Source organism: Protopterus annectens, chromosome 6.part0, assembly GCF_019279795.1.
Source record: "Protopterus annectens isolate FY-2018-M chromosome 6.part0, PAN1.0, whole genome shotgun sequence".
NCBI lineage: Eukaryota > Metazoa > Chordata > Ceratodontiformes > Protopteridae > Protopterus > Protopterus annectens.
The window spans coordinates 1,773,836,778-1,773,862,611 of NC_056737.1; the positions used below are offsets into that span (position 1 = coordinate 1,773,836,778).

Genomic DNA, 25,834 nt, shown 5'->3' on the forward strand with positions numbered 1-25,834 from the left:
GCTGCTTAAAATGAAACATCATATGAATAGATGAATATAACATGTTTGCTTGATACTATAAACTGCATAAAAAGGATGGCTATAATGCCTGCTTCTCTCTCATAATTCTATTAATTTTCCAAAATTAAGGGCAGTTTAAAATCATTGCAAGTATTTTACAGTCCATCCTAATGCATGTTGGTATGTCAAAATATTGAAATGGCTAGTTCTTTCTAACATAATATGATTTCTGCATTATCAATTTTGATAAAGACAATGCTAATTTCTGATTTTGCTTGCATGAGCCCTTTACGTGACTCAGTTAATACAATTTACTTTTCTTTATAGCTCACTCTCAAATGTCTTTCTAATTTTAATTTATGTCTGCAGTGCTCATTATTCAAGGGCAGAAACAGTTGCACCCAAAAAAGACCACATCAGCTGGCAAGAATGCGGCCTTGTAGATTTATTATGCCATATGTGCAAGAAATGTATATTACTTAATAACTTTTGTAACAAATTTGAATGTTGATATTCACACAATCGTGAAAAAGTGCAATAGTTATATACAGTGAATATATATTTTTATGCTTTGAAAGTATTACAAAAAACACAAGAGGAAAAAAATGAGCATATAGAACACAATCTGTGTTTCTTTTCTACATAATAAACTTTTTAGAATCAGGATTTATTTTCAAGTTTAACATGTTTTTCTTGAGCCACTATTACTAACATGTCTTCACAATACCAGTGGAGAGCACATTATCTTGTTTTTATTTTCACTTTATTTGTACAAGAGATATGGAAACGTTTACTATGGTCTGGATACTTTTCAAAGGTATGCTGTATTTGACTTTTAGTTGCAAGGACACTGGTGAACTCTGTGCTAGGTAACCATTAATAATAGGTATTCATTCTTTACATATAATTCCAATTGTGATTATTTAGACTTGGTATTTCTTTTGTAAATTATTATATATGTGCAAAGCATCACAGATTTGATTGTTGTATATGATTTTAACTTTTTTGTTATCATAAAGGAGTGTGATGATATATATGAATGTTTATTTACAGTCCTGTAGGATGGTACTATGATCTGTAATGGGTATAGATTTCATTTGTCAACCACCAAATTCTACAAAGCTTAGTAGCCAGAATAGTAATAATGATGCATGTAATCTGGATGTTACCAGTAATATAGTGTTTCACTGTACAGTATATGTGCTAGAAACAATGTTGTTATTGTACTTAATATCACAAGGACTGGTACGGGCCAAGATTGTCTTGAGGAACTGGAGGCTGAAAATAAAAATAAAATATGTTAATATCAAGTTCGATTTTGAATAAACATGGCAATATTTACATTTCCATAAAGAAATGAAATAAGCTGCTTATGAAAATGAATATTCAAAATTATTTACAGTAGGAATATTTGTAGAAGTATGTGGCTAAGTACTTGTATTCGGTGAAGAAAAGACCATTACAAAATAGCCATGCACAAAAAAAAATCAAGTTCTACAATCTCTGTTTCTTAGTACCGTAAATGTCCAGCTGTATTTCATGACATGTTATTGTAACAAGTAAATACAGTTACAACTGTGTGATTATGCAATAGGAATCAAACCTGTACAATAATGATAGAAGAGAGGGTTAAAGCTATGATTTACATCCTATAATCCTGGGTTTTACTGCCTTAGCCTCAACTTGTATACTATGAGACTTGAGCAAATCAGTTCATACCAATGTTCTATAATTGATGAGTCCTACTATTTAATAAATGAAAAATAAGAATTAGTGAACAATTGTGCAACATTAGGAATACCAACAATTTAAGTGTCCTAGCTACGCATGTGGCACAACATGACTCCTCACATAAATTTTTAGTAGTAGAGAGACTGGTAGCAACTCTCAGAGGAGGTGACTATATGAACAGGACTGAATCGTCAGAAACAAGATGGATTATTCGTATGTGTGCTGATGTAGGACATGGTCTTAATGATAAAGTCCCTATTCAGCTTTTTTTAAAAGCTAGTTGCTACAGAAATTAGTTATGCAATTTTTATTAATAAACATAGTTTTATATATAGGCTATATAAGTATGTATATAGACCGTTGAAAATGTATGTTTCATACTGAGTTTTATTAGGGACTAAAATGGAGTTATTGTTATATATGTATTTTATTATGCATGTCTTGATGTAGTTTTAATATTAGTTTTTGTTAATACAGGCTTCTGTGGAATTAGCACCTTGATAATGTTAATGTCTTAGCTGCAGGGTAGTTGCTTTTTGCATAGAATTTCAGTGGAACTGGTACTTTAAGAGTGTGAATGTTTTAACTGCAGTTATTTTGATTGGCTAGCTGTTTAAGTACAGGGGTATATTAAAACACAATGTTTTACTTGTTTTGTTATCTGATGAAGCAGTGTGTTTAATACTGCGAAAGTGCTCATACTTTTAATAAAGCTATTGTTTTATGCCTGACCTGCATCGGTTTTGCTCATCTGCACTTCATGTTATAGGCTAAAGAACATGGTTTTTTTTCTGACTTTGGTAATTACACACTATTCAAATTTAATTTGTTGTCTAATACTGTTCTGTGCTCTTTAATGATGATGTCATGACATGTGACTACTTATTTTGCGATCCTAATTTATGTTTTTTTTTTTTTTTTGTCAAATCTCATGAGGCTACATTTAGTGACATAAAAGATAAGGTCATTTCCACCTCACTGGGTCTGCATGTTTGTAGACCTTCTTACACCACTTCAGCATCTTTTATTGAAGTAATGATGCTGCCTAATTTGCAGTCATTAGCCTATATGAGTATCCAAAACCTATCTTCCATTTTTATATCTAAAAAATAGTATAAAAATAAGTGGCCCCAGTATACATTCTTGTGAGTCAGTGATGATAACCCTTAATGAGATGCACTGTGAACCCCTATCCAGTTTCTTTATATGTGTTTTAGCCATTGAACTATGCATGGATTAATATTTAATGCATATGATATGTCACTTCATTTCTTATGCAGAATAGTGTCAAATATGCCTTATCAAGGCTAAGTTAAGCAGCATGTAGTGTCAGTCCTCATCAGGTGCTGTTGTTACCACTCCAAACAAGAATCACATGGCTCAGGGGTAGGTGTGGGTTTGCTGGTGAGAAGTGATATGATTTAAAGGTAAGACCTGATAACACTGGTGATCCATATCCCTCATGTCAAAAGTTGGACGATTTGCTTGCCATTATTAGTAGTAAATCTAGACTTACTAATGATGATTGCACTTGTGCAACTGGCACAGCTTGGAGAACTGTTCTTATATATATTAATGACTGGACTGGTGAGATAAATAATATTAGGCAAAGAGCAAATAGAACACATTTAGCAAATGATGTGTCTCTTGTCTGTAAAGATCACTCAACCCCTATGAAACAAGACAATGCCCCTGACAACTTTGGAATTCTGGATACAAGTATTCAGCAGTCTGTGGATTTAGAGTGTTGAGAAGGAAATAAAAAATAAAGAAAGGAAGAAGTTCACAATAAACATCAGTGAATAAAAAGAAACTGATAAATGTCCATAAAGTAAAGAGAACATATACCAAAAAGAACACTCCTTTGTTATGTAACATACAGAATATAGCAAATCAGAAAACCTTCAATCTACAGAAAAAGGCATACCTTTTCCAAAAGAGTAGGTAACAGTTGATAGAGCAGATATTATTTACTTAGAACTTGAAGATTCTTCAGATCTAGTCAGAAAATATTTTCTTGTATTGGGAGATTCAATTATGAGAGGAACTAATACTTACATTTGCAGAGAAGATAATTAACGTTGAATAGTGTTATGCTTGCCAGGAGAAAAAAATAGAGGATGTGAGACAAGCCTTAGAATGGCTTAATATAAAGAAGTATAGAAAGAAGAGTCAGGTCACCATGAATGAAAAGATTTTTGGGGTAAATAGCTGCATGGAGAAAAATGTCCTGTTTTAAAAAATGGAAATAAGTAGAGCATCTGAGCCTAATTTTTGGCACATATGTGTTTAGATAGGATGGTATACATTTGTCAAGATCAGGGAAGAGAATTTTTGCAGCAGGTATTTTGCAATATTTAACAAACACAAGGCAGGACTTTTGCCAGGTCGAAAACTTAACAGTTCACAGATAGGAACATTTGATGCACCTCTAATGGTTGTTAATGCTAGGAACATTAATAATAAAGTTTTTTTACTGGAAATATTGCTATGTTCCAATAAGATTGATGTTGTTATTGTTTGTAAAACATGGTTAAAGAACAATGACTGGAAACCAGTTCCATCAGGGTATAAATGTTTTTACTGTAACAGACATTCTAACAAAAGTTCAGGTAGCAGTGTTATGATAGGGATTAAAGATAGCTATGAACAGCATAGCATAGCAGCAGCCTGCATTTAAAGTGGAACCTGTGTGTTGAGAGACAGCCTTACAAGACTATCTGCAAATATATAGAGCTGAGTATATTTTTCTGTATTATTCTGTATTATAGAGCTAAATTGTTGCTTAGATACCTGTTGTCTTACTGTTCTGCAAATATACAGAGATCAGTATATATTTTTTGGTTTTATAATTTGCACTCTGATTCCTCACATCTCTGTTGAACCCCCCCCCCTGTTCTTGGTTGTAGTTTAAATTTGGTGGCTTTTGCAGTGCCCGCCCCACTGTAGATTTGATCTATGACACTCCCCCAGTCCCATCTCTTTACTGCATTCTACCTAATAAACCCTTTCTGCACTTGCTTTCAGTCCTTTTTAATTTAATTACATTTTTTCAGACTGTGTGTGGACTAATATTGCTACATACTCAAGTGTGCCAGCTTGCACTGCATGTGAATTGTTTTTACTACTGTTTTTGCTACTTTTCTGGAAAAAAAAATTGTAAGCCTGTTTCCTACCTTTCCTGTAATTAGTGTTCCAGATACAGATTTGCTGTATCCAGGACTATTTGTAAGCTTCTGAGCCCCCCAAGCCTTTCTGTGTTGGAGGGAAGCCTTCTAGCTTATCAGTGGGAGTGGTAAGCACTAGGTAATCTGTCTACCACATAAGGAGTGGTTCTGGACCAGAATTTGTAGTTACTGGCCGTTTGGGCAGTCTTCCATCTCTCTCAACTTTCTGATTTGAAGGCCTGCATTTGCACTTGTTTCTGTCCTGTAACTCCTGGGCCCATCTCATTTGCTCACTCAAAAAAAAAAAAAAAATTATCTGCTTTTACTGTATTTGTGTTTCTTCCTACTTTATTTTGCTTTGCGTCATCTTAAAAGTACTCAATTGTATTTATTACTGCTTTTAGTTTAAGCACTTGGGCTTCAGACCAGTTGTTTTACATTAAGAAGGTTTGTGGTCTGCACTGTAGTGGCAGAACAGGTAGTTTACATCCTTCTAAGTTGGGAACTGCTGATTGAGGGCTCAGTGTCTGTTATTCTAAAAGTGTATTAATTCTGGTTTAAGCACTTGGGCTTCAGGCCAGCTATTTTACATTAAAAGGGTTCATGGTCTGCACTCTTTTGGACGGAGATGCTGGACTCTGCCCTTCTGAGCTGGGAATTTCTGGTTAAAGGCTTATAGTGCCTGCATATTTAAATTGCTTCTTAATGAAATTGGTACACCTTGTTTGCTGTAGCATAGACTAGATCCAGGCCTGCTGAATCTAGCTTTGTTTGTATAACTTGAGCACTAATCAAGGCATTCTTTAAAGTATTCAATTGTATTTATTACTGCTTGGTAGTAACTTGATTAAAGTGTAGCTATCATTCTAAGTCTTTTGGATTAAGCACTTGGGCTTCAGACCAGTTGTTTTACATTAGGAAGGTTTGTGGCCTGCACTGTGGTGGCAGGACAGGTAGCTTACATCCTTCTAAGTTGGGAACTGCTGATTGAGGGCTCAGTGTCTGTTATTCTAAAAGTGTATTAGTTCTGGTTTAAGCACTTGGGCTTCAGGCCAGTTGTTTTACATTAAGAAGGTTTGTGGTCTGCACTGTAGTGGCAGAACAGGTAGCTTATATCCTTCTAAGTTGGGAACTGCTGATTGAGGGCTCAGTGTCTGTTATTCTAAAAGTGTATTAATTCTCGTTTAAGCACTTGGGCTTCAGGCCAGTTATTTTACATTAAAAGGGTTCGTGGTCTGCACTCTTGTGGGAGGAGAGGCTGGACTCTGCCCTTCTGAGCTGGGAATTTCTGGTTAAAGGCTTATAGTGCCTGCATATTTGAACTGTTTCTTACTGAAATTAGTACACCTTGTTTGCTGTAGCATAGACTAGATCCAGGCCTGCTGAATCTAGCTTTGTTTGTATGCTAGTTGTTTGTTTGCTTGTTATTTCCCTGAAATGCTAATTCCACCTAAAACGCGGCTTTTCAGCACTTCTGTGGATCCCCAGTGATATCTGCATTGCTTACTGTACTTATTTCCTTGTTTCACTTGAAAGAACATTACTGTTTGTCATTTTTGCATTTAAGTTACCTGGCACTTGCTCATTAAAGCAATTATATAAGTCAGCACTAAAAAATTAAAAGCACTACACCCTCACAAACTCCCCTTGAGTACCTTGTTCCCCATTGGCCCTTTTTTTCAATTATAAAGGAATTCCCAATACTATTCTAGCATGTCCAAAGGTCAGTTGTCAATCTCCTCTCCGGTCCAGCTGGTGAATCTGAGAATCTTGAGGCAATGTTACAACTGCCTCATGTACACAGACAACCCTCTCCTCCTCCCAACAAATTCCAACACATGTGAGAGATGCAACCATATAGCCATACTGGAGGCTAAGCTCTCTCCACTCAGTACTGGCGAAACCAGTCAGGAGGAGAAGGAAACCACACTCACTACAATTTCAGTCTCACATAGACCTACCACGACAGCAAACCAAACACATAAACACACAAAACATACTTGAGGCTCTAAATAAAAATCTGCCTAAGCAGCAGAGACCTCCAAAGCAGACACCCAAGCAACCGCTACCCCAAAACAAAACACGTGCAACACATAGCTCACAAAGCCAGTGTGCCGAACAGTCACAGCCCTTAAGGCTAAACAACACACCTGATACACTTGTAATAGGTGACTCTATCGTCAGGCACACTGACGTCCCGCTCACCAGGCTGAACAAGGAGAAGGTCACGGTGAGCTGCCTGTCGGGCGCTAGGATCCGCCACATAACACAAGCACTCAGGTCACTCCAAGGCAAGTACAAATATGACTCAGTCATTGTCCATACTGGTGTGAATGACCTGAGATGTACCTCCCTGGACTACATAAAAAGAGACATAGAGGAGCTCTCTGAGCATGTAGCCCAGGCCGGTATGACCCTGACCTTGAGTAGCATCTTACCCTCACCAAGAATGATGCCACAATATGAAGACAAGATGATCAATTTCAACAATTGGCTTAAGTATTGGTGTCATTCAAAGGGGATCCAATGCCTGTCAGCCTGGGATGACATGCCCGACAAGACACGATGCTTCGCTAGGGACGGCTTGCACCTGTCACCCCTGGGCTTCTGGATATTGGCAAAGGCTCTTGCTTCCCCCATAGTGCCTTTTTTAGGCAAGGCTCAAAAGACAAACCCACCTCCATAGGTATCACAAGGGATAAGAAACTAAGAGTAATGCTACTCAATGCCAGAAGTCTAAACCTCAAGATGCATGCACTCAAAACTCTCCTTAGCATGGAAAACATTGATATCTGTGCAGTAACAGAAACCTGGTTCAAGGCTCCCGAGAGCACCCCAGCACTACCAGGTTATACATCATACCATGCTTTTCGGCCCCAAAACTTGGACCGAACCACAAAAGGAGGGGTAGTATCAATATTCATCAAAGATACCCACACCTCCAGGTTGGTGGCACAGCACGAAGCATCAGAGACTATCCATGTGCAACTAACAGTGGGTAAAACTGCCTTCCAGTTTATAGCCTGCTACAGACCACCCTCCCAAACCCAGGAACCCCACTCGGCCTTCCTGAGAACACTGGAAAATATGAAGGTCTCTCCAAACACCATTATATTGGGTGACTTCAACTACCCAAACATAGACTGGGAGCATTACTCTAGCTCCAACACCCTAGCCCAAAGGTTCCTAGAATTTATAAACTCAAATGCTATGGAACAACTTGTTACCACTCCCACAAGAGGGGAAAACATACTGGACCTGATCATCACCAACATGGTGATGCTCCAGACCAGAAGTGTATCCCTCACTGGTAAGATCAGACCATAAACTAATCTCACTGGATATTCACATCCCGACTCCAACCCCTGCCCATAAAACCACAGTGAAAAATTTCTCTAAAGCAAATTTCACACTCCTCAAAACTGAGGTGGAATCGTTCAAAGCCCCCGGGCCTGTGGAAAATACAGCCCAGACCGCAGAATCCTTTATAAACACATTCTATGAACACCTTCAGGAATGCATGGATCATGCAATCCCAAATAAAACCAAGACCCAATCCTCCAAAGGCAGACGTCCTGTCTGGTGGACCCCAGCCATAAACAAACTATACAATAGAAGGAAGAAGCTACTACATGATAGAGTAAAATCCCAAAAAGGGAAGGCATCGCTGGTCAGTATTAGCAAAAAACTACGGGCACTCATAAAATCGTCTAAGGCCAGCTTTGAGAGAAAATTGCACAGGACACTAAGGATAATCACAAGGCTTTCTTTAGTTATGTTAAGAACCTGGGTGGGAATTCCCAGATATGCTCAGAATTAGTCCAAAATGACAAAAAATACACCAAACCCAAAGACATTGCCAACATCCTAGCTGACAGGTTCAGTGCAAACTTCTCCCCCCCCCCCACCAAAAGGGCAAATATCTATCCCAGCAGAGTGCTGCCCCCCTGACATCTCAGATGCTCAGGTAAGAGCTGCCCTCTCCAAAGCAAAAAACACAGCATCAATGGGACCAGACAGTGTCCCAGGCTGCGTCCTACATGAACTCCAAGAAGAGCTAAACCTAAACATAAAACTACTGTTCAATCTCAGCCTTACTACAGGATATGTACCCAAAGAGTGGCGTACAGCAACAGTGGTCCCTCTCCACAAAGGTGGTGCTTCAGCGGATCCTGGAAACTATCACCCCATAAGCCTGACTAGCTTGGTCTGCAAAGCTATGGAAAGGATCATCATGGACATCATAAATAAAGATATTGGGGACCTATAGACACTGGATCCTACCCAGTTCGGCTTTGTTAAGGGCAGATCCTGCCTCTTAAACCTGGTTGATTTCTTTGAAACAGTCACCAAGGCCATTGACGAGGGAAGGTGGTCCACACAGCCTACCTGGACCTCGCAAAGCCTTCGATACAATACTCCACTGGGCATTATAGATAAGCTCACCAGCTTAAATATAAACCCCTATGTCACTAGATGGGTTGCAAACTGGCTCAAGGACAGAACCCACATGGTTAGAATTGCTGGAGCCATGTCAGACTCCAAACCAGTTACAAGTGGCATCCCACAAGGCTCAGTCCTGGGACCTCTCTTGTTCGGTATATATTTCTCGGAGGTACAGGCCAACACGGAAGGACTGTGGCTGACCAAGTTCGCAGATGACTGCAAACTGGGCGCCATAATCGACTCTCCAGCCAACACAAGCATCCTCCAAAAGGGCCTCATAGAAACAGACAACTGATGCCAGAGCCATGGCCTCAAGCTAAACGCCAAAAAGTGTATAGTCATCCCCTTTGGCAAAAACAAAGTGCCCACAAATTACCACATAGGTGGTAATCCATTAACTACAGAAGAAGTCATTAGGGACCTGGGGACCCAAGTTGACAGCAATCTCTAATTTGACAACCACGTGGCCAAAGTGGTTAGAAAAACATTTTATATAGCCCACCTAATCATGAAGGGATTCACATCTAGATCAGGGGAGGTCATCGTGCCTCTTTACTCATCCCTCATCAGGCCCATAATTGAGTACAATGCCCCTTTTGGGATGTACCTTACCAGACACCTGCAGCAACTGGAAAGACCCCAGAAGTACCTCACCAAGAGGATCAAAGGGCTCAAACAGATGCCATATGCTGCCCGGTTAAAGAAACTCCAGCTCTACTCAGTGGCATACTGCCTGCTCAGAGGCAATCTGTGCCTGACGTATAAAGCCATGTCCAACCCGGAATTAATGGACATGCTGCACCTCAGAAAATCCAAATCCCATCGAGCTACGCGCTTGACAGACTTGAACCTCAGCACTGAAATAAATAGGACATGCTGGAGGGACAGATTCATAACCCAGAGGCTCCCTTCACTCTGGAATAAAATCCCAGTCCAGGTTAGGCAGAGTCCCTCATTGACTCTCTTCAAGAAGAATCTTGATGAGTGGATGGGGGATCGTAGGTTTACCCCGGGTATCACTTCTGTGTCACTGTTAGACAGAGGCACAGTATACTAACCTCGAAAAAGGGCATAGCAAAATTAATTTAAAATGGGTGGCGAAAGCCAAACACACTCTGGCTAGGCTTATAAATGCCCTAGGGCAGATAGCCTAGTATGAACCTATGAACCTATGAGACCTGTGATTATTACATGTGCAGTGATAACACCAATACTACAGATTGTGTAACTGTGACAATAAAAACAACACTGGAACATATAACAATTGTTGGAGTGTAGACACCGCCAAAGTCAAATTATGAGGACCTAGAAGGAATTCATGCATTTCTTCCATGAAACTCAACATGGAAGAACAATGGTTGGCTGGGGACTTAAATTTACCAGAAACAGACTCAAATAATATTTATTCAACTACATTGAATAAATACATAAAAGGGTTCTCATCCAGGAAAAAAGAGGTCATTGTTCCCCTCTACTCATCACTCATTAGACCCATTATAGAGTACAATGCCCCTTTTGGAAAGTACCTCACAAGGCATCTGCAGCAGCTGGAAAGGCCACAGAAGTACCTCACAAAGAGGATTACTGGCCTCAAACAAATGCCCTACACTAACCACCTCAAAAAACTCCAGCTTTACTCCGTAGCATATCGCCTACTCCGAGGTGATCTCTGCCTAATATATAAAGCTATGTGAAACCCAGAGCTGTTGGACATGCTACACCTAAAGAAATCCCAAATCCCTCCAAGCTACACGCTCTATGGACCTAAACCTTGTCACTACAATAAACAGGACACGCTGGAGGGATAGATTCCTGTCCCAGAGACTTCCTATACTCTGGAACAAGCTACCCATCTATGTCAAGCAAAGTTCTTCATTAGCACTCTTCAAGAAAAATCTTGATGAATGGATGGGAAATATGAAATACATCCCGGGGATCACTTCTGTGTCTCTGCTGGACAGTGGCACAGGAAAATAACTTTCTTGGGTGGTGTAAGCTATGGAACCTTGCTGGCTAGGCTTACGTAGGCCCTTGGGCCGATAGCCTAGTACCTACCTATGAACCTATTAGTAAGGAATTTTTTCTCAGTGTATGTTCAGGAACAACAAATGCTTCAAACTGTAAAAAAAAAAAAAAAAAAAACTACTAGGGAAAGGAACATACTAGAGATTATTTGTGTTCCTAAAGAAATTATTGTTACTTTGTGTGAAGTTTACCATTATTGATATGCAATGATCATGGTGTTATAAAGGTTAATTTGTTGCTAAATAATTCTGCCAAACTGAAATCTAAACCAATGACAGAAGATTAATTACAGATTATATGGAAGCAAAAAAAGTCATTATGTAAAACTAATTGCAGTGATGCATTCAGTGAAAAAAAAAACTGAAGAAGTTACGGGAAAGTTTTGAAAGAGAAATTGTTTGACAGCAAAAGGTAAAAAAAAAAGTTTAATATCAGGATATAAGGATCTAGGCATGCAATGCCAGGGGTATATTTCTATAAGAACAAGATACCTGGTTAAGGTGAGAGACAAACAAAATATAAGAAATTGAAAAGAGGTCGCACTACAAGTTCGAACACTGAAATAAATAAGCTGAAGAAACAAATTAGGCATAATGTGAGACAAAATCAAGAAATATTTGAAGAAAATGTATATAAAGATATTGAGCATAATAGGAAACTATTTTATAGATACATAAGATGTAGCTAGAGGAAAGACATTCAAACTGATGAACTGTATGTAGATTCTAAAATGTATTCTCAGACACATCATATTATAAATATATTTACAAAATGTTACGCAAAACAGTTTGGTTCCACAAAGCGGGTGATAAGTTGTCCTAGTGATATCCAGGAACCTCAGATACTGGAATCAAATTATATTACACTGAAAAAGAACTATACAAACTGGATCAAAAAAAAGCACTGGGAAGAGAAGGACTTGGTAATAATGACCTGAGAATACTTCAGCAAGAACTTATAGTACCATTATATCTATTATTTACTAGGTAATATAAATATGGGGAGATTCCCAAGATTGCAGAAATGCAGTTATTAAACGTGTCTGTAACAGAAAGGAAAGTAGGACAAACCCACAGTCATATAGACTTTTAAGTCCACTTTCATATTGTGAAAAAATAATGGAGAAGGTAATATTGGATAAACTATTGTCAGAATTGGAAAGGCTGGGACTTGAAACCATATATCAGCATGCATATGGTGAAAATAGATCTATTATCACCTGTATTCTACAACGATATAATAACAGCTATGAATGAAAAATTTGCTGTGATGTAATTTATATAAATTTAACTTCAGCATTTGACAGGGTCATACAGAAAACACTGATCAATAAATTAGAGCATCTAGGTATTGATTTACTCTTGATATGATGGATAGTTGCATGGCTTACAAATAGAACATGGCAAGTATCATGCAGGAATTGGATGGGTGAAATTTTTGGTTACAATCAGGGTGTCCAACAGGGCTTTGTCCTAGGCCCTTACTTGTTTAGATTGTATCTTTCAGACCACTTTTATTTATCTGAGGTGTTCTACAGTCTGTATGCAGATGACCTGAAATTGGGAAAACTGATTACATGTATTACAGATAGGGCATGTCTGCAAAAGAACTTGACTGGATTGACCATTTGGGCACAGGAGAATAATATCATGATAAATACATCAAAAACTAAGCATATCAGATTTGGGAGACAAAAACTGAAAGGTGAATTTTTACTACAGCACACAATGATTGAAACTGTAAAATTCATTTAAGGACTTGGGCATATGGGTAGTTCCAGCTCTGAGGTTTTCAAATCATAGCAACCAATTGGTTAATGATAGTTATTGAATGATAGGTTATATAAAAAAAGATTTATAAAGTCTAGAAAATCAGTAGTGATGAAGTCATTGTTTCTTAGTTACATTAGAGCCAAACTTGAATATGGAAACTTTATAAGAAAACAAGCATTTGTAAAATGTAAACTGGAAAGAGTACAGCAGAAATATACCAAGGGCATCCATGGATGTGAAAATTTAAGTTATTATGAAAGACTAAAATATCTGAACTTGTCCAGTGTCTCTTTTAGATATTTAAGAGGATATCTTATCCAGGCATATAGGACATTTAGAGACAACTACCTCTGGGAATGTTTGGGGTTAGCAAAAAGTGGTAGGCAATCATCAGACAACCTATACAGAAGATTCTACAGGAATGAAAATTGTACTAATTGGTTTTCTAAGAGAGCAGCTGATGCATGGAACAAACTACTAAGTTACATTAAAGAAGCATTAGTTGAAAATTTTAAGAACAGCCTGAATATATATTACAGGAACAGCTGGTTTGGTATATTGGCAGGCTGGAAGGGCATTAATGCCTGTGCTTGAAATATTTGTATGTATGTATGTATGTAAGAACAATTTTTACAATATATATAACTGTATTCATAATAAAAGAAATTAAAGAAGGTATTTTTTAACATTAAAGTCCTACAGTGAAATAGTAGGAAAGGCAGATGGTATTACTGGTCAGTTAGAAATGCACCCTCACCCCAGTGACTGTCGTTTACTAGAATCAGTTGTGCGGGGGGGGGGGGGGTTGAAGCTGCCATGTGAGTGCAAAGCAATGTCAGTAGTCAGGTCCCTCAATGTAAATAAAAAAAGCAGGGAAGTGATGCTTATTGGGAAACTTATAATACAGAGATGGTAATCCAGATTCAGTGACTTTCATATTGGGACTGTCTTTTTTTAAGGTATGACTAATGTCTTGGAATTTTTCCTTTGTATGAAAAGGTATTTTTTTCTGGAATTTCAGCTTTGGTTCTGGTCTTCTATCTATTAACAGTATATTCTGCAAGTAAAAGAACATGAGAGAGTGCTGCAGAGAGGATGTAGTTTTCTTTGTGATGCATTCAGTCTTGTTCATTTTTCATATGTTCTATGCATTACACAACATACAAAGTTGAAAAATGCCATCATTGCCTTTTTTAAAATTTTCTTTAATAAAAGTAGAGTTTCTGAATTATGCAAAGAAAGGCTTTAGTTGAAACTAATGATTCTGGTTCTGGTTGAAAACAAACTGGAAGAAATGATGCTGAGATATAGAACTTGAGTATTGTTAAGAAACAACTTGTAAAAAGGCATTGGAACTTTTTATGGGAAATATGCAGCAAAGGGTGAAAAAAAGAACAACAGAATGTAAATTAAATACTATATAAGCTTGCAAGATGAAGTTAGGCAATTAACTGAGAGAGTATAAATCAGAAAAGCAGGAAAAACACATAGCTATGGTGGAACAGATGATTCATACAGAAGAAAATAAAATGATTTACAAGGTTTGTTGCTGCCCTTAACCAGCAAAAGATATGACAAAGTAGAAAAAAAAGAGAGATTGCTGACTTATTCAATAAGTTCTCTTAACTTTCTGTACAAGTGGGGATGGTGATATACCAAAGTAAGCTTGAAAGTTCTAAGTCAAGAGACATTAAGTATCTTTGCTTTTTTTTCACTTGGAATAGCGTCTGTAGCTTACCCTGAACTAGCTTGAACTGTTTTTTAACTGTTTGCTGCATTATTTTAAAATCTGCACTTAAAGTTACATTTTAGTCGAATTTGATCGAAAGTTTGTTTGTTTGTTTGTTTAATTTAACTGTGGAGGCTGCCCACTAAAGTGTGCTAGCCTGTGTAACTAATTTATCACTGTTTCTGCATTTTCTGTGTGTTTCTACCAAAAACAAAAACAAAAAAAATCCTTGTTTTCCGCCTCTCCTCGAATAGTTTAGACCAGTTTACAGGCATTGCTGTATTCTGGGCTGTGGTGTAGTTCCTGTGTTGTCCATTACCTTACTTGGATAGAAGGAAGTTTCTTTGCTCACCAGTGGGAGTGGGGAGCCTTGAGCAGCCTACCTGTCCCTGTAGGAAGTGACCTCAGCACAAGAAGCTGTAGTAATTGGTTGTTTTGGACCATTTCTAGCTCTTTTGTAGTTCACTGTTTAAAATCCGCCTCTGGGCATTTTTTTCTGGCTATACTGCTCAGACAAGCTCCTCGTGGTTCTGCAGAGTGGTCCTAGCAGCAGGGAACTCAGAAAAGCGACTACTTTCTGGATTTAAGTATCTTTGCTTTTTTTCACTTGGAATAGCTTCTGTAGCTTACCCTGAACTAGCTTGAACTGTTTTTTAACTGTTTGCTGCATTATTTTAAAATCTGCACTTAAAGTTACATTTTAGTCGAATTTGATCGAAAGTTTGTTTGTTTGTTTGTTTAATTTAACTGTGGAGGCTGCCCACTAAAGTGTGCTAGCCTGTGTAACTAATTTATCACTGTTTCTGCATTTTCTGTGTGTTTCTACCAAAACAAAAACAAAAAATAATCCTTGTTTTCCCACCTCTCCTCAACTAGTTTAGACCAGTTTACAGGCATTGCTGTATTCTGGGCTGTGGTGTAGTTCCTGTGTTGTCCATTACCTTACTTGGATAGAAGGAAGTTTCTTTGCTCACCAGTGGGAGTGGGGAGCCTTGAGCAGCCTACCTGTCCCTGTAGGAAGTGACCTCAGCACAAGAAGCTGTAGTAATTGGTTGTTTTGGACCATTTCTAGCTCTTTTGTAGTTCACTGTTTAAAATCCGCCTCTGGGCATTTTTTTTCTGGCTATACTGCTCAGATAAGCTCCTCGGGGTTCTGCAGAGTGGTCCTAGCAGCAGGGAACTCAGAAAAGTGACTACTTTTGGGATTTAAGTATCTTTGCTTTTTTTCACTTGGAATAGCTTCTGTAGCTTACCCTGAACTAGCTTGAACTGTTTTTTAACTGTTTGCTGCATTATTTTAAAATCTGCACTTAAAGTTACATTTTAGTCGAATTTGATCGAAAGTTTGTTTGTTTGTTTGATTAATTTAACTGTGGAGGCTGCCCACTAAAGTGTGCTAGCCTGTGTAACTAATTTATCACTGTTTCTGCATTTTCTGTGTGTTTCTACCAAAAAAACAAAAAATAATCCTTGTTTTCCCGCCTCTCCTCAACTAGTTTAGACCAGTTTACAGGCATTGCTGTATTCTGGGCTGTGGTGTAGTTCCTGTGTTGTCCATTACCTTATTTGGATAGAAGGAAGTTTCTTTGCTCACCAGTGGGAGTGGGGAGCCTTGAGCAGCCTACCTGTCCCTGTAGGAAGTGACCTCAGCACAAGAAGCTGTAGTAATTGGTTGTTTTGGACCATTTCTAGCTCTTTTGTAGTTCACTGTTTAAAATCCGCCTCTGGGCTTTTTTCTGGCTATACTGCTCAGACAAGCTCCTCGTGGTTCTGCAGAGTGGTCCTAGCAGCAGGGAACTCAGAAAAGCGACTACTTTCTGGATTTAAGTATCTTTGCTTTTTCACTTGGAATAGCTTCTGTAGCTTACCCTGAACTAGCTTGAACTGTTTTTAACTGTTTGCTGCATTATTTTAAAATCTGCACTTAAAGTTACATTTTAGTCAAATTTGATCGAAAGTTTGTTTGTTTGTTTGTTTAATTTAACTGTGGAGGCTGCCCACTAAAGTGTGCTAGCCTGTGTAACTAATTTATCACTGTTTCTGCATTTTCTGTGTGTTTTACCAAAAACAAAAACAAAAAAATAATCCTTGTTTTTCCGCCTCTCCTCGACTAGTTTAGACCAGTTTACAGGCATTGCTGTATTCTGGGCTGTGGTGTAGTTCCTGTGTTGTCCATTACCTTACTTGGATAGAAGGAAGTTTCTTTGCTCACCAGTGGGAGTGGGGAGCCTTGAGCAGCCTACCTGTCCCTGTAGGAAGTGACCTCAGCACAAGAAGCTGTAGTAATTGGTTGTTTTGGACCATTTCTAGCTCTTTTGTAGTTCACTGTTTAAAATCCGCATTTGCACAGCTTTGCGCGGTTGTGCGCATAGCGCTGCACCGGTTAAACAAGGTTAAACTTTTTCTGGCTCCGCCAAGTCTGCTCTTCAAATTTTCCCTTAAGGAAGCTCTACTCTTAGTATAACCAGACTACTCACTATATTATAAGCCTAGCACTTGTTCTCAATAATTCTCTACTAAGTAAGCACTCTCGTACTAAGTAAAGCACTACATCTACTTACCACCCCTGTGAATATCCACTTCCCTTAAAGGTACAGCACTCCCTTATACTGTTCTAGCATGTTGAGTGGTAGATTACTGGTGTCATCTCCAATTCAGCTGGTCAATCTGGGTATCTTGAGACAATGCTACAGTTGTCTCATGCACACAGATAACCCTCTCCTCCTCCCAACAAACACTAATACATGTGAGAGATGCAACTATATAGCCAAACTGGAGGCTGAACTCTCTCAACTCAGGGCTGGCATGACCAGACAGGAGGAGATGGCAACCACACACACAACAATCCCAGTCCCACATAGACCTACCACAACTGCAAACCAAACACATAAAAACACAAAGACATACTCGAAGGCTCTAATAAAAAACTTACCAAAACAACAGAGGCTCCCAAAGCAGACATCCAAAAATCCACCACCTCAAAACAAAACACATGCAACACATACTTCAATAAATCAGTGTGTCAACCAATCACAGCCCTTAAGGCCAAACACCTTGCCTGATACGCTAGTAATAGGTGACTCTATAGTCAGACACACTGATGTCCCACTGACCAGGCTGAACAAGGAGAAAGTGACTGTGAGCTGTCTATCGGGAGCTAGGATCCGCCACATAACACACGCACTCAAGTCACTCCAAAGCAAGCACAAATATGACTCCGTCATTGTCCATGCTGGTGTGAATGACCTGAGACATACCACCCTGGACTACATGAAAAGAGACATAGAGGAGCTCTCCGATTATGTAGCCCAGGCTGGTATGACCCTGACCCTGAGCAGCATCTTGCCCTCACCAAGAATGATACCACAATACAAAGACAAGATAATCAGCTTTAACAATTGGCTCAAGTACTGGTGTCATTCTAAGGGGATCCAATGTCTGTCTGCCTGGGATGACATGTTGGACAAGCCACGCTGCTTCGCAAGGGATGGCTTACACCTGTCACCACTGGGCTTCCGGATATTGGCTAAGGCTCTTGCCACCCCCATAGTGCCTTTTTTAGGCAAGGCTCAAAAGACAAACCCACCTCCTTAGAAAACAAAATGGAAAAAACTAAGGGTAATGCTGCTCAACGCCAGAAGTCTAAATCTCAAGATGCAGGCACTTGATGCACTCCTCAGCATGGAGAACATCGACGTCTGTGCAGTAACTGAAACCTGGTTCAAGGCTCCTGAGAGCACCCCAGCGCTACCAGGCTATACCTCGTATCATGCTTTTCGGCCCCAAAACCTGGGCCGAACCACAAATGGAGGGAGAGTGTCCATATTCATCAAGGACACCCACACCTCCAGGTTAGTAGCAACACATGAAGCATCAGAGACCATACAGGTGCAACTAACCATAGGCAAAACTGCTATACAACTGGTAGCATGTTACAGACCACCCTCCCAATCTCAAGAACCCCACTCAGCCTTCCTGAAGACATTGGAGGATATGAATGTATCACAAAATACTATCATACTGGGAGACTTCAACTACCCAAACATAGATTGGGTACATTATTCTAGCCCTAATACCCTAGCCCAAAGGTTCCTGGAATTCATAAATTCAAATGCACTGGAACAACTAGTCACCTCTAGATAATATACTAGACCTGATCATCACAAACATGGGGACAAAATGCTCCACACCAGAAGTATACCCCTCACTAGTGAGATCTGACCACAAACTAATCACCCTGGATATACATATCCCACCTCCACCCCCAGCACAAAAGACCACAGTGAAAAACTTCTCAAAAGCAGACTTCACTCTTTTTAAGACTGAGATGGTATCCTTTAAGCCCACTGTGCCAGTGGATACCACATCCCACAATGCCGAATCCTTCACAAATGCTTTCTATGGACATCTCCAAGAATGCATGGATCATGCAATCCCAAACAAATCCAAGTCCCTCTCCACCAAAGGTAAGCGTCCTGTCTGGTGGACCTCAGCCATAAACAAATTGTATAACAAAAGAAGGAAGCTACTGCACGTCAGAGCAAAATCCCATGAAGGGAAGACATCTCTGATCAACATTAGCAGAAAACTACGTTCTCTCATAAAAACATCCAAAGCCAACTTTGACAGAAAAATCGCTAAGGACACTAAAGATAACCACAAAGCCTTCTTCAGCTATGTTAGAAACCTGGGCGGAAACCCTCAGATATGCTCACAGTTGGTTCAAAACAACAAAAAATGCACTGAACCCACAGATATTGCCAACATTCTGGCTGACAGGTTCAGTGCAAATTTCTCCCCTCCTTCACCCCCAAAAGAAGAAATACTTATCCCAGCTGAATGTAATCTCCCTGTCATCTCAGATGTCCAAGTGAGAACCGCCTAAACAAAGCAAAAAACACAGCATCAATGGGACCTGACGGTATCCCGGGTTGCGTGTTACGTGAACTCCAAGAGGAGCTAAACCCACATATAAAAATGCTATTTAACCTTAGCCTTACTTCGGGATATGTACCTGAACACTGGCGTACAGCAACAGTGGTCCCACTCCACAAGGAGGGTGCCTGTACAGACCCTGGTAACTACCGCCCATAAGCTTAACCAGCCTGGTCTGCAAAGCTATGGAAAGAATCATTATGGAACTCATAAACAGAGACATAGGGGACCTACAGACACTTGACCCCACCCAGTTCGGCTTTGTAAAGGGCAGATCCTGCTTTTTAAACCTGGTTGACTTTTTCAAAACAGTCACTAGAGCCATTGATGAGGGCAAAGCAGTCCATACAGCATACCTGGACTTGGCTAAGGCCTTCAACACAATACCCCACTCAGGCATCATAGATAAGCTCAACAGCTTAAAAGTAAACCCTTATGTCACTAGATGGGTTGCAAACTGGCTAAAGGACAGAACCCATAAAGTTAAAATCGCTGGAGCAATGTCAGACTCAAAGCCAGTCACAAGTGGTGTCCCACAGGGATCTGTCCTGGGACCCCTCTTGTTCGGCATTTATTTCTCAGATGTTAAAGCAAACATGGGAGGGTTGTGGCTGACAAAGTTCGCAGATGACTGCAAACTAGGCGCCATAGTCGATACACCAGCCGACACACACATCCTACAAAAAGGCCTCACAGAAACGGACAACTGGTGCTGGAGTCAGGGCGGTAAACTAAATGCCAAAAATGTATAGTCATCCCTTTGGGAAAAACAAAGTACCCACAAATTATCACATAGACAGCAACCCACTGAGTACAGAAAAAGTAATCAGAGACCTAGGGACCCAAGTCGACAGCGACCTCTCATTTGACACCCACGTTGCCAAAGTGGTTAGAAAAACATTCTACCTTGCACACCTCATCATGAAGGGATTCACATCCAGATCCAAGGATGTCATTGTACCCCTATATTCCTCCCTCATCAGACCCATGATTGAGTACAATGCCCCATTTGGTATGTACCTCACCCGGCATTTGCAACAGCTGGAGAGACCACAAAAGTACCTCACCAAGAGGATCAAGGGTCTCCAACATATGTCTTATTCTAACAGACTAAAGAAACTTCAGCTCTATTCAGTAGCATACCACCTGCTCAGAGGTGATCTCTGCCTGACGTACAAGGCCATGTCCAATCAGGATCTGATGGACATGCTCCACCTCAAAAAATCCAAATCCATCAGGACCACGAGAGCTAAAGACTTAAACCTCGGCACAAGTATGAATAGGACATGCTGGAGGGATAGATTCATAACCCAGAGGCTTCCCATGCTTTGGAACAAGATCCCAGTTCGTATTAGGCAGAGCCCCTCACTGTCTCTCTTCAAGAGAAATCTTGATGAGTGGATGGGAGATCGTAAGTTTACCCAGGGGTCACATCTGTGTCACTGCTAGGCAGGGGCACAGTAAACTAATTCTATTATATAAGGGGACCTTCATTGTGTCACTACTAGATAGAGGCACAGTATTCTAAATTTATTCTGTACATTTTTTGTACCATTTCATGGGGTGGCAAAAGCCACATCACTATGGCTAGGCTTACAAATGCCCCAGGGCAGATAGCCTAGTACTATACTATGAAACTATGAAACTATGAAACTATAAATAATAAAGAAAACAATAAACAATTTGACTCGGTGCTGAGATTTTGGAAGAAAAAAGAAAAGTCAGTCTGAAACCCAGGCTGACATTGTGTGAAGACTTTAGCCTCAGAGCTGATGACCAGACAGAAGACCACAAAGTGTAAGGTATTGTTTACTTTTAAGAGACATTTTAGGTTGCTGTGCGAAATATAGTAAGTATGCTTACTTTTCATTTTCAGATGGATGAGTCACTGCAAATATGGAGCACTTGAAATACACAGTGAAATTTTAACAAGTTACTAATGTGCATGTGTGTGTGTGTGTGTGTGTGTGTGTGTGTGTGTGTGTGTGTGTGTGTATTTGTATATATATATATATATATATATATATATATATATATATATATAGATATATTTGACCAACTTGATCTAATTGTCATTCTGTTGACATTTTTCCTGGGTGTTATGTTTTGTTGACAGGAAATCTAATTGACAGATTGTATAAGATTGATATAATTCTGGGTTGGGGAATGTGCCCTATCCCCAGTATTGTGTGATCTCAGAGTTGGTATACATAAGTAGTAAGTGATATGTGGGGTGCAGGGCAGCTTGCTCAGCTTGCACCTTTTTTATGTTTTGGGTTTATGCCCTCAAGCATGTGACCTGGTTCATTAATGTTTTTGAAATCAATGAGTTGGTGTTGACTATATATAAGTCAATGTAATGTTAATTTTATATATACACACACACACACACATTAAATATATATATATATATATATATATATATATATATATATATATATATATATATATATGTATTACTAAATGTTAATGTGAAGAAACATTGATGTATATTTTATCAATGCCAGCACATTGACAATACACTTACCTAAAAATATTAACTTTCCAAAATTTCACAGATTGCAAAAGGCAAAGATGAGTGAAGTGGGAAAAAGTTTATCTGACTACGCATCCACTGTTTAAATTTGTTTCTTTGTATCTGAGATACATTCATGATTTGCTTTTTGTGCGGCAGGTACTGTAGAGGAATTTGACAGTTTTTATATGAAGTCTATGATTACATGGTTAAGATGTACTAAAGGTATTATCGGAAACAGTTAATTTTTTAAAATTTTATGATTGTTATGGATGTTAATAAACACTGTTTTTATAGTGACATTCACAGAAAAGACACTTTCAGAAACAATAATTTGCATTATCAGAGTGGACATCCCAAATACATGAAACTTAACATATTTAGAGGTTAGCTGATTCATGCTAGCCGAATTATATGTGATGATGCACGTTTTGTTAAAGTAGTTGACATTATTATTCAGTTCTTCCTTGAAAGAGGTTACCCACTACATGAGTTGATTAAAGTAGTTGATGATGTTAAATCTCATTGGATAGATATGTTTCCTGCCATTTTGACACATGGAATTAATTTAGACAAAAGTGTCTTCAAAAAAACAAAACGATAGGCTTAATTCATTAGTTATTTCTATTTTTAATGACAGTTTTGCGGTTCGCAATAAAAGGGAACCCAGATTTACTTAGAATTTTAGGAATAAACCTCAATTTGTTATTAAAAAAAATCTATTAATTTTAATGGACTTTTAGAGTTCCATTTTTGTAGCAGTAATTATTTGGTTCCTAAAAGACAAGGCACGTTTTCTTGTGGTTTATGCAAACAATGCAGATTTATTAGTAATACTAAGATGGTACATTTTTTCATACTATTTAGTTTTTTTTGAGGCAAAAGGATATTTTAATTGCAATGGTTCTAACATTCTGTATGTAGCTATATGCATCACCTGTAATTTTTATGTTGGTAAAAGTATTTGGTCACTTAGAGTTAGAATTGGGGAGCATGTAAAGGCTATCAAAGATAAAAAATACTTTGAACACCCTAAGTAAACATAGTTTAGTTTGTAGTGAGTTTTGAAAGTTTACTTTACTGTTCTTGAAGTATATTACATGAAGAGGTTAAATATTCAAGTTTGTAGTGAGTTTTGAAAGTTTCACTTTACTGTTCTTAAAGTATGTTACATGAAGAAGTTAAATATTTAAGAATAGTTTAGCAAAACAATTGCAGAAAATAGTAATGTAAAAACCTGTAGTGAATATGTACTAGGCTATGTGAAGGCACCATCATAAATAGAACTGAAGAATTAAAATTCTAAATTAACTGCCAGGTTGAATGCTTTAAACCTTGCAGATTAAATTGTTTTATTTAAAACCAGTTTTAAAGAAAAGAACACTGAGACATTGGTGAGTTGTCACGTGCCAAGGTGTTTGGTCATGTGATTTTGTTTTAAAAAACAGCTGATGACAGTATGTATGAACTTGAAAAAACACCAAGAATGTGAATGCTCTTTTTGTGATGATTGTTTTATTGTTGGTTAATAATGTGTCTAATTAAGCGTTTCATCTTTGTGGTTCCTAGTTCATTATTGTATTTGGAATGTGTTACTGTTCATCCTCACTGGGTTTTCTACTTTGAACCAGAGCTGCTGTGGGTTTAGAGTTGCTAACATAGTCACAGACTGGTAGATCTACATTTTAACCATATATGCATGCATATGTACTGAAATAGAAAGCAAATCTTTTGTGTGTTTTTTGTGGTATCATACGCTTCTTATCTTCTGTTTTGACTGCATCAATAATTGTATGATTTATTTACAATGCATTGTTACCTGACTCATTTACTCACCTCTACAACTTTTACCATCTCGTTGCAGTGTGCCTGTGACACAACTACACATTGGCCCATCTACTTTACTTGTACAGATCTGTTCACAGCCCCCATTGCTGTCTTCACACCAATCAGACTCTAATAAAGAAACACAATTTGTGGCTGAGCTTACATTATAAATATGCATACATTCAGCATACTTAACTATGAAAATATCGCTATCACCTAAAATTGCTTTATAGATTTAAGCACAGAATATGATATTCACTTCAAATCACTTTAGATATTTAAGCAAAAAATGCACAATCAGACTTCTGCAATGAAGAATTAAGGAGAAAGTGCAGTATAAGGCCAAAATGTAAACAGAAAACTTAATGTGGATATTAATCTATTACATTAATATAGATTTATAGACAAAGTTATTCACTACTGCTAGCATTCTACCAGATAACTAGAAATGGTATCTTAAAAAAAGGCAGGACAGCTTTCTTCACATTTCTCAACATATTATGCAACAATTCAAAATGTCAGTGTCTATGCCATAGAAACAGTACAAAAGCCTTCTTTATTCTGCAGTGGGAGGTAGCCTTGAAGTATTACAATATATATTCTTTTTTCTGTGCAGCTGACAATAAGTGCCTTTTTTTACTTGCTTTCATCTAGTTCAGAGTCATGGGGACTTAAAGTTATCATGGCAGATTGTAGGCACCAGACATGAGCCAGTCCATTGTAAGACACACACTCACACATATACCAAGGGATATTGTAGCACTGCAAGCCAACTTTCTAGTATATCTTTGGAATGTGAAAGGAAACTGGAGCTCCTTGTGGAAGCCCAATCCATCATAAGGAGACTATGTACTTTTCGGGTGAGAGCTGAACATGGTGTCCAAATGTATCTTTCATCTGAGAGCTGAACATGGTGTCCAAATGCTGTAAGGCTGTAACACTAACCACTGTGCCACCATGCCTAGACTAAATGCCATACAACATAATCACATTACAGCCACTGCACTGTCTTCCCATACTGTACTGTAAAATTCTTTGGAAAACTAAAATGAAACAGTTTGCACATATCACACTTAAGTATGATATTGGTCTTAGTGTCACACTTCTTCTTTCAGCTTTTCCCGGTTAAGGGTCGTCACAGTGGATCACCTGTCTGCTCATGATTGGCAGTGGAGTTTACAGTGTTGAATTGCCAGCCTGGCACCCAACCTTCCACAGAAGGCACACACATGCACACACTCACGCCTAGGGCCAATTTAGAGTGTCCAATCTACCTATCTAGTCTTTGGGATGTGGGATGAAACCGGAGCACCCGGAGGAAACCCATGTGACCACAGGGAGGACATGCAGACTCCGCACAGAAGGTACCCCAGCCAAGAATTGAACCGGAGAACCTCTTGATATGAGGCGGCAATGCTAACTGCTGCACCACTGTGGCCACCCCTTAATGTCACACTTCTATTTATTGTAATGTATTTTTTAGTAAACTAGTATTTCTTTCTCTAATGCAAACTTCTTCTGCTGTTATAAATTCAGAAACTCCAAGAACTTAAAGCACAGCAAATAAAATTACCTTAATTATATGAGCGGTAATGATCACTATCCTACATTTTTTTGGTATGTGCACTGGTAAGAGACTAACATCGGGAGAAATTTGAAATGCATCTGATTAGAAAGAAACTTGTAG

At 38.7% G+C, this 25,834-nt stretch overlaps 1 protein-coding gene across 1 annotated transcript in view; it reads right to left on the minus strand.

Moving 5' to 3' along the window:
- Nucleotides 1-663: 663 nt before the first annotated feature.
- Nucleotides 664-25,834, minus strand: part of TECTA (tectorin alpha) — a 623,032-nt gene continuing 597,861 nt past the window's right edge. Inside the window, exons 24-25 of the mRNA XM_044075148.1 lie at nucleotides 24,157-24,276; nucleotides 664-1,278 (exon numbers count right to left, since the gene is read on the minus strand). Coding sequence (XP_043931083.1) covers nucleotides 1,166-1,278; nucleotides 24,157-24,276 — 233 coding nt within the window. The 3' untranslated portion in view covers nucleotides 664-1,165. The remainder of the gene's footprint in view (nucleotides 1,279-24,156; nucleotides 24,277-25,834) is intronic.